Consider the following 10800-nt stretch of genomic DNA (forward strand, 5'->3'; position numbering starts at 1 on the left):
GTCTGATGATTTCATTCATTCTGACATGGAAAATATTGAACACTACCATTTTCAGCCACTAGAGGGCCCTCAAGCAATATGGCAAGCCAAGTGTCTCACTGATATATAAAAGTGGCTATTAATCAATCAATCAATCAAGTTTATTTGTATAGCACATTTCAGCAACAATGCAGTTCAAAGTGCCATGAGACCTTCGTCTCGCTCCCGAACACCTGGAGCAAACATCAAATCAGCTGCATTTCGCTGCGTCGCCCAGGCGAAGTGCAGCTGATTTGACCATTAACGTGTATTTATTAAGGAAAAGTTAGACTGAGACACACCTTTAGTATAATTTCGAGCAAACAAATAATTGTTTTTAAGTGTTAATCTTGTTAAGTTCTTGTTAAAGTCCTCCAGTGCACCTTCCCGCGGCTGCCATTTGGCAGCCAATCGATTTTTGGCACACCGGCCCATATTTCTAGGTGGTCAATGGTGATGCATAATAGATGCGACTTAAACAGTGAAGCTACATATTTATGGATTTTTCCACTTTATTAGACATATTTGGACTGATGCAACTTATACGGCTGTGCAGCGTGTACGGCGGCAAGTATTTATATACACACATCCATATTTTATTCTCTATTCTCAAGCCAAAAATACATTCAATTCAATTAAATTCAAAAATACTTTATTTATCCCAAAGGGAAATTAAATGTAACTCATCATCCTGGTTTCATTAAAGAGTTGTTCTGGATGCTGATTGCTATGGGCAGGAAGGATCTCTTGTAGTGGTCTGTCTTACAACGAATCTGAAGAAACCTCATATCACACATCGCCTTTTGAAAAAATAAAAAATGTAATTTAGAACGTTATGGCAGCGACACATATTCAACAAGTTGTGACACGGCCATGTTTATCCCTGAGGAGCACCCCCTCTTCTTTTTAAAACAGTCTGTAAACATCTAGAACTGAAGAGAAATGTTGATGAGACCAGCTGCTGGAGGTTTGGAGGGAACTTTGATCATATTTTTATCCAATGAGGGATTCCTTCTGTTCAGCAGTGCTGGGTCTTCTTAGCTTATTTTTTTATATCTGGATGAGAGCACATAACGTTCTAAAATGTAAATATTCTGTTGCGTTGATGATGATTTTCCAGATGTGTATGTGGGATTAGTTATTTCTTCAGATCCTTGTGTTCCCTGCACTCAATGTTCTCTTCCTTGTTGGCAGCTCCTGCCTCACCTGTCCTCGATTCTAATCACTCCAGGTGTTCGTCATTCCCGTCTCATTAGTCTCCTTTTAAAGTCAGCATCTCTGTTTCCCCTTTGTCCATGCTTTTTTTTTTTTTTTTTTTTTCAAAAAGTACTTTATTTCGAACAAATAACGTTGCATATAAAGATCTTCAACACAATCATAATAACAAATTATACTAAAGAATAAATAAATAAAGGAATAATGGTATGTAAATAATAACCACAGACTTTGGCAAACATGTTGTAAAGGTCTTACAATCTACAAAGTAAACTAAATAAGGTAAAAAAAAAAAGTTAAATAAATGTATACATAAATGAGTAAAATTAAATATGTATCTTTTTATCTATACAAACACTATTTTCTTAACAAATGTGCAAAAAATACGTTCAAATTCATATAAAAAAAGTATCTGTTACAACAAAAATAAAAGTAAAAAACAAAGGAGTCTGTTTATGATATAAAGTTAAATTTCTTAAGAAGTTATTATTTTTAGAAGTTTCTGATTTAAATTATGTTTTTCCACAGAGGTAATAAATGTTTTTAAATCGGTTTCTTTAAAAATATTAAATGAGGGGATTTTTCCCACTCCGCTTCATCTTGTCCGTGCATTGTGCTTCCCAGCCTGTCGTGTCTCTTCCTCCATCGTTTCCTCCATTTCCTCCAAGTTGTTGTTGCCCCATTAGATTTTGTTTTGTTTTGTTAAAAAGACTTATTCTTATTAAATAGACTCTCTTGTGCTGTTGTTGTTTTGGCGCATTGTTTTGTACCATTAGTGCTTAGTATATTCCTAGTTTAGCGTATTTCTTAGTTCATGTCTTGGATCTTATTACTGTTTTTCTTTTACAAATTGTATTTTTGTTGGCTGTAACTGGGACCCTGTGCACATAATTTCGTTCCACCTCATGTACCACATATGATGTGAATGACAGTAAACACAGCTTGACCTTATTTTAACTTGGAGCTTGCTGTGTCTCCCTGCACGTGGGTTCAATTTAAACCACAGATCATGTCAGTGCAAGCTTCACATGTTGCACATATGCACCCCCTATACCATCAGAGAGGCAGCGTTTTGAACTAATCGATGCAGACAGGCCTGTTGGTCATTACCTTCTTAAGTACAGAGGACACAGTGTCCATGCTAACCAAAATTAGTTAAATTATTTTATTAGCCTGACTGCAGAAGCATTTTTTTAAATTTGCCTTAGTCCATTTTAAATTACTTTTAACCCTGAAGAGACATTCAAGTTTTAGCGTGCTTTCCTAACTTTGTTGGATATTTACCTGGATTGTTGAGCATGAATTTTGTTTTGAACCAATTTGGCTATGGCTGCCTTAGAGGAGTCAACGGGGGAGAGGGAGGGCTCCAGAAACCATCTTATCACCATCAAACTGGTTGGTCCACTATGTGAGTGTGCTGCTTGTGGGACTCAGTTTGTTGTGACTCCTCAGACTGATGAAGTCCTTTGGATGAAGGACAAAATGTCTCAACAAAAAAAAAAAAAACAAGAAACTGTCCACATGACCTGACTGAACTATTGGATTTTTTTAACCTGGATTAATGAGCATGAACTTTGATGTTTCTGGGTGGTGTTTACATAAGGTTGCTTTGTTTCGCAATATAATTTTAACCAGCGTGTGCGGATGACACGGTGAACTGTGTTTACTGACAATAATTTGTGGAAGTGTTGCTGAGTGCATGCAGTAATGTCCAGAACAAAATCACACCTGCTTTACAGCAGCCTGACTGTTCCACCGTCACAGATCCAATAATACATTTCAACTTTGTCCTTTGCAAGCAAAGATTTATGTAATTGTTTGTAGATCTTTGGATGTTACACATTGTAGATAATTTAAGTCTTCCTCTCTTTTCATCCAGGAACATTATTCTGAAATAGTTCTGATATTCTTAGAAAAAGTATTGTTTTCAGCTCATTGTCCATCATTACTTCTGAGAGACTCAGCCTCCCTGAAATCATTTTCTAATGCTCAGTCCTCACTGACCTGTTGCCAATTAACCGCATTTATAATTATATGACGTAGTCTATTTAAGATATTTAAAAATTGATAATGTCAATAGAAAAATACATTCAAATATGTTCTTGTTTTAGTTTTTTATTTTGTTTCAAATGGCACCTTGATTTGACTGTGCTTAAAACTACTTTTATTTGATTTTAATTGATTTTTGTTGAATTATTATTGTCTGTCTAAAACAGGTCTCTCTTGAAAATGAGTCCTCATGACGCAAAGACTAACCTTTATAAATAAAGGTTGATTTAAAAAAAAAGCAAATATGCTCCTCCAATTGTTTCTTATTCCTTTTACAACTTTTTTGTTGCAAAAATGACATTTTTTTAATAGATATGTTGTTGCTATAGAACGTAAAGTCATTTTATTTTACAACAATTTAACTATTTTCTTAGTCAAAGTCAAGTTTTCTTTATTTGTCATATGCACCATTTGTCATCGTTTCCACATTTGACATTTTTATCATTGCAAACTGGAAACAAACCATTAAATTTAGGTTTTGTTTACATTTTACTCAATGCCACAACTTTTTTTTGTAATTGAGGCTTCAAATAATTGATTCGTTTCTTCTCCTAAACTGAAAATAAATACAGGAAAATGATTTATTTTTCATTTTTTATGTGGATGTGCTAGACCTGATAGGCCACTGGAAACATGAACTGTCTGTAAGCATTAATAACAATAATAAAAAAATAACCCAGTACTTGGTGTTCATGTTTTCTTTGCATAATTACACTTTACACACGAGCAAACATTGGAAATGAGTTTTCAGATCATAACAGATACAACAGCTCTCCAGAGTTTTAAAATCACTCCAACAGTGGGAAAAGAATAGATTAGCATAAAAAACAGCAGCTAACAACATGAACTATCACATCTAAACCAAGTCATTACATTAAAAGCAACACTTAGATTGTGAAACACTTAATACTTCACTGATGGATGCGGTACAAAGATCACAGACGGTGCTAATGATGTGAAATAGTATTGAGATTTAATTTTCGAGGAGGTAAAAGGTGAAGCATTGTGCGTGATGCTGGATGGCAGAAATGTAGATATGCAGTGGCATTTTAGCTGCAGGAAAAAAAGATAATGAGTAAAGATTAAAGCACTAATTATTAGCTGTAATAATTCCCTTTGCTATGAGGTGTTTTTAAACATCACAAAATACGTGGCTTGAGTAAAATCTGTTCAATATTTTATGGTGGGATCATAGCATGAAAGAAATCATATGAATCTGTCAAGGTTCTCTCAGTCTAAAAGAATAGCAGAGGTAAAAAACGTAAGAATAAAAGATGTGACAGATAGGGAATAAATCGAGTAGGTGATGTAATTTATAGGCCGGAACAGGGAATACTCAGTCTGTGATGTCTTTACCAAATAATATTTTCATCCTGATATAATAACTCGTGTACAGTTACTTCCTAATTTTAGTAGCTTCTAAATGGTTAACAAATAGACGGTCCTCACCTACTGGATAAATCTTTTTTCGGACCTCATCCAGGATATGCAAACATTTTTATAATGTGTTATTTATTCACTCATAAAAAGCTATTTTACGATACATCTGCACTCTGAATATACAGTGCCAATTATACTCTGACTTTACACGAGTACCAGGACAGTGGGGAGAGTACACGGTTTGCTCAGTAACTCTTTGGCACGATGCAGGGACTGGGTTTAAACCATTCCTTTGATCTGAAGACAGATATTTTACTGACAGCAGCTTGACATTACAAGGACTTCTGAACGGGGACGTACCGCCCGTAGGTCCAGCGTTCTCTCCAGAGCCCACCGTTACTACCCTGAGCCAGAGAGCTGACCAGAACCGGCAGGGTAGGTCCGCCAAAACAGAACCAAGTTGGACCGGAACCGAGCTGCTGCTGTTCTGCAGAGCTGGTAAGTAAAACTTAGTATCTACATATTAAATATGTTGTTAAAAATTTTTTTTTTCATTTAGCCTTTATTTATCCAGGTTGGTCTCATTGAGCCACGAGAACTCATTTTCAAGAGAGACCTGTTTAGGGAGAACATGGTGGGGGTTAAGGGCCTTGCTCATGGGCCCAGGGTGGGGCGAATGAGGGTGGGGGCAAGTGTGGGTGTTTCACCTACCCCACCCACAATTTTGATGTTGTCGGGGCCGGGGCGTGAACCGGCGATCTTCGGATCACAAGCCCACCTCTCTGACCTCTGCGCCACCACTCCCCCCAAAATGATGTAGGTTTAAGAGTTTAGAACATTGCAAGAGTGTGGGAAAAGTTTCTAAAGCCTTATTAGACAGTATACAGTATAAATAAATACAAAAATGAATATAACGCCCCGACTTTGCAGATTTTCCATTATTGCAGGGTGGTGGTGGTGGTGGGGAGGAGGGGTTGAGGAGGAGTCCTGAGATAAACGAAGGACTACTGTAAGTAAATTCTGTTAGCTGCAACTTTTGACTCAACGACTTTGCTGATGACGCAACGTTGTGAACTTATGTATGAAACTACAAACAGAAAACACAACAAGCCTCAACCACACCCCACAATTTTTAAACATAAAAGAACCGTGAGCCACGTTCATCTCTTTGACAGATCATGGAAGGGAAGGGAAAAATGCCAATATTTTTATGAAAATGGTGAATATGGCTCAGAAGACCACATAATAAATTGGCTTGTTTAATGATTGACAATCTAAACACCATGCCTGACATGATCACTTTATTTATGGTGTGTGTGTGGGGGGGGGGGGAGGGGAGAACAGCTGGTAATCAATCATCAGAACATTGAGAACCTTTGCATCATTACAACATATGGTAACAATCATCATTAGATGTTATATTCAAATGAGGGAAAACTCCTCAAATAGTAGTATCATAAAATAAACCTCAAAGATAATTTCTAAATTTATTTATTCCATCTTATTGTCAGCATTAGTTGTTTTGCTAATTTGAGTAAGATGATAGAATGTAATATTTAAAATTTAGGATTAGTATTTATACATTTTAAGCCAGGTTAGCTTAATTTTTTTCCCACTTCGTCAACTCAACATGAAGCAAAATGATTGTGCTTTTATGGCTTGAAGAAGGAATAAAAAGGGAAAGCAGAGCGGTGTATAAACAAGAACAGGTTGCCATTCTTCCTTTGTTTGGATTTGAGCATTCCGTGTCTGTGGATTCAACAGTTTTTTCTCTGCTCATGACAGAAAGAGCGGCTGTGTTACAACTAATCATCAATACAAAACATCCCTCATGGCTCTGCTGGCTCACAGCATCAGTCATAAAAATAACGCGAGCGTCATTAACACAAAACAGAAACAAGATAAATTAAATAATGGAAAGAGTAGACAGTTGTGAAAAAAATGTAGGAAATGAAAAAAAAGGACTAAAAATATGGAAGGAATGAAAAGGAAAAGTTAAGTGGAAAAAAGTATTTTGAGGAAAAATTATGAACAAGAAACAAAGTTGGACATCAACCATGACATACATTTGTTATCCGACCACATCCACGGGTGTGCAGTGGAGAGCACTCTGTGCTCCAGCATCAACGTGTGGCATGGAGGCTGCACAGATGCACAACGAAAAGCTCTGCAGAGAGTGGTGAAGGCTGCACAGAAGATGTTGGAGTCAGCCTCCCCACCATCACAGACATCTACACCTCCAGATGCAGGAAGAGGGCCACCTGCATCATGAAGGACCCCGCTCACCCAGCACACACACTTGTTGCTCCGTTCCCCTCAGGAAGAAGGTTAAGGAGCATTAATTGTAGAATCACTAGACTGAGGAACAGCTTCTACCCTGAGGCCGTTAGACTCATGAATCTCTAACCAGGATCATCACTGAAAAATCACATCATGCTGCTGATCTGTTTCATGTTGCTGCTGATCCATTTCATGTTGTTGTGTTCATTCGTACTCGTCTGCTCCCAAAGACTCATGTTCGTGCTGCTGTTTGGAGTCTTGTTTTTATGCTACTAGTGCTTAATGTGTTTTTAGTTAACATTTTTCTTAGGTCATATATTAGATCTTATTACTATTTTTCTTTTACATGTTAATACTTTGTTGGGTGTAACTGGGACCCTGTCTACAAAATCCACCACATGTGCCGCATGTGCTGCGAATGACAATAAAGAATCTTGAATTTGTCTAATCTCCAGATTTTCAAACAAGTGCTTTGAAAACTGGTCGCACATAACGTTCACTCATTCAGCACATCGAGTATCTCATTGCACTTCCAACAATGTTACAGAGTTGTAGCAAATCAGAACCACGAGGTTTCTAGAAAATCCAAAGGTGCTTCAAAATCAACTGTTTTCAGGCTTGAATTGGACGCGTCTGCGCTACAAGCACCAAACAGATGAGCAAATGGAGCAGGCTGCCCGGGGATATTTACATATGACTTCACATATGGACTCACACTCGGCTTTGGCACAGATGAGGCTGGTTGTTGGGTAGCCGAACGAGCGCAGGATGGAGCCGATGGCCAGGCTGAGGTCCTCGTTACTGGGGTACAGGGTCACAGAGGCGAAGCGAAGGTACGGCAGCTTAGGGGTCTCTTCTGGCCCGATCTTCAAATGAGGGATCTGAATGAAGCATGAAGAAAAACGAGGAGATGGTGAGAAAAGTAATTAAAGGCTCAGCGTTTCTGGAAGGAATGCATATCATTCGCCACATTTATAAGAGATATGTAGTTTGGAATGGCCACCTTGGTCACATCCTGCAAAATGTGTTAATATGATTGTTGTGGATGAATCTCAGCTTTGATCACAATACATGTTGGTCCAATACTTGTGCAATTGACTGAGTTGTGGTCATTTTGGCAATGGCTGATATTGATTAGCTGTGGCAGCCATTTTAAATAGCTGTGACTCCACAATTCATTCAGTTTGTAGATGCAGTTCCATTATTTATAAAAATGTCATTCAGACTGGTCAGACGTTCATACGATAATCTACTGATATTATGATTTAAGGGATTTAAAACATTTGATATGGTAATTTGTTCTTGTTATTAGTAGTTTACCTTATTTTATATGGCACCTTGTTTTTAGTAACACCTTATTTTATTGATTTTTATTGTTTTATAGTATTGGCCCTTGTTTTTAGTAACACCTTATTTTATTGATTTTTATTGTTTTATAGTATTGGCTGTACTCTATGTTATCTGTCTAAAAAGGTCTCTCTTGAAAATGGGTCCTTGTGACACAATGAGACTAACCTGTATAAATAAAGGTTGAATGAATTAGTGAGAAATGAACACACTAACAGACAATCACATGTACGCATACAAATACCCATAAGCGAACACAAAAACAGTACTGCACCTTTACCTTTTGGAAGTATTTTTTTTATTATGCCTAGATGTAGCAACACATCAAAATGGAAGTCAGTATCTCACTTATTAGTCAAGTTACCAAGCTCACAACATTCACAACAGACAGACTGAGGGTATTTTGAATTATGCCTTTTTCTTTCATAGCAGGAGACAAAACCAAAACACAAACATTACTTGAAGTACTTTGTGCAGTACTTATACATACTGTCTCATGGAATGTAGTTAGTGTTGCATGTCCCTGACTTCTACTATAACCACAGTGTTCATTAAACCTTTATTTATACAGATTAGTCTCATTGAGCCTCGGGGACTCATTTACAATATTTTTAACAAAGAATGATGACAACAGTAGACAATCTTAAAAGAAAGCATATACATTAAAAATATAAATGGAATAAAAATATATATTTTAAAAATAAACAAAAACAGCTACTTTATAAAGCGATGTGGAAAACTAAAAGCAGGAACATGTCTGCATTGGGTTTAACAGATGTTTGACGCCACTTAGAGAGGTCAAAGTCGAGAACTTGAGATCTTTTTGCAAGATATTCCAGGAAACAGGAGCAGAGTAGGAGAATGTCATTTTGCCTAGTTCAGTCCACACTGAAGGAACACTGCATGTAATAATGTCCTGAGAGCTCACACTGTAGCTGCACTCACAAAGTGACATGTAGGAGGAATGAAGTTAATGATGACCAGTTAACCAGTGAATACAGGGTGCAATGGTGGGTACGGTAGAGTCAGTTATGAATCTCAAGGCACAGCAATGGACAGCGTCCAACATCTGCAGGGTGCTTGTAGCAGCATCCATGTAAATAATGTCACTGTAGTCAATGGAGGAAAGGAAAGTCACAGTTACAAGGAGTTTCCTAGCATTCAGAGTCAGACATGATCTATTTATGAAAAATAAACCCAGTTTTACTTTCAGTTTCTTTACCAAGTTTTCGACATGGGGCTTAAAAGAGAGTCAACCAAAATACGCAAGTATTTGGAGGAATTGACAAACTCAATAGGAACACTATTCGAAGATAAAATAAGAGGGAGAACTGCTGGGACAGACTTCATGTTTGAAACAACCTACCTTTGATTTTGTCTGTGTATAGGACAAGTTTGATATGGAACAAATCTGACTGGATGATTTCATAAGCGGATTGTAAAAGCTGGAAACCCTTAGCAACTGTTTTAGCTTGACAATAAACAACTGCATCATCAGCATAGAAATGTAACGATGCATCAGGGATGATCTGACCTACATTACCTAAGAAGATTGTGAAGAGGGTGGGGTCTAAGACTGAGCCTTGTGGTACACCATTGTTAACAGATAACTTGAAGCAGTACCATTATGTTTATTTATTAATTAATTCATTCATTCAATTAAAGAGAAACGAAATAAACAAATTCATCAAAAAATACATTGAATGAAAAGGGTGCAGAAATAAGAAATAAATAATACTAGATGCTCCTCATTTAAATAAAATGTAAAATAACTACAAACAAACAACAACCTATGCTTGAACAATCTCCAAATTGAAAACAAAAAACATAATATTACTGGGAAAAAATAATAACACAACTTTTATATATATATATATATATATATATCCTGATGTGGTGCTTTTATTTTTACTGTACTTTGTGCAACACAGAAAAAAGGCTCACACATATTTAACTTTCTACTGGTTTTCAGAATGTGCCCTTTGTCATAATGGAGATAATAAAATAAGAACAAGTTGGAACAATACTCACCTTTTTGATGAATAATGAATCAAAGGACAACAAATAATCAAATGTCTGGTGTGATCAAGTGCTCAGAGATTGAACCTAAAGCCTACAGAGCTCTAAATGCTAAACTGTAATTAGCTGAACTGGGTTTTTCTCAGATCTCATTAAAAATTCAAGCTGTCAGTTCAGTTAAATGAGACAAGTCAGGCAGGAAGGTCAGGATATGAGGATTCTGAAATGTTAACTTTAACCAAACCAAGCATGTTTAATGAGTAAAAAAAAAAAAAAAAACTTTTAATTTCTGTGCAATTTTCACAAAATAATTGAAAACGATGCATGAGAGCTGAGCTGTCAGCAGTTTCTATAACATATGGATAAAATGCACACAGTGATGAATAAACAGGTTGCATGAGTAACATCAAGTTTCACATACGCTACTCTCATTAACCAGTCTGGATGTTAAAATGTATGCCTCAGATAAATTGGAGCATATTTGCGAATTAT

At 36.7% G+C, this 10800-nt stretch overlaps 1 protein-coding gene across 1 annotated transcript in view; it reads right to left on the minus strand.

Annotated features, from left to right (window-relative positions):
- Nucleotides 1-10800, minus strand: part of LOC119425511 (glutamate receptor ionotropic, kainate 5) — a 116110-nt gene that overhangs the window by 84873 nt on the left and 20437 nt on the right. The window contains exon 4 of the mRNA XM_037693040.1: nt 7658-7823. Within this exon, the coding sequence (XP_037548968.1) occupies nt 7658-7823 (166 nt within the window). The remainder of the gene's footprint in view (nt 1-7657; nt 7824-10800) is intronic.

This window comes from Nematolebias whitei, chromosome 19, assembly GCF_014905685.2.
Source record: "Nematolebias whitei isolate Nwh7 chromosome 19, NemWhi1, whole genome shotgun sequence".
Classification (NCBI taxonomy): domain Eukaryota; kingdom Metazoa; phylum Chordata; class Actinopteri; order Cyprinodontiformes; family Rivulidae; genus Nematolebias; species Nematolebias whitei.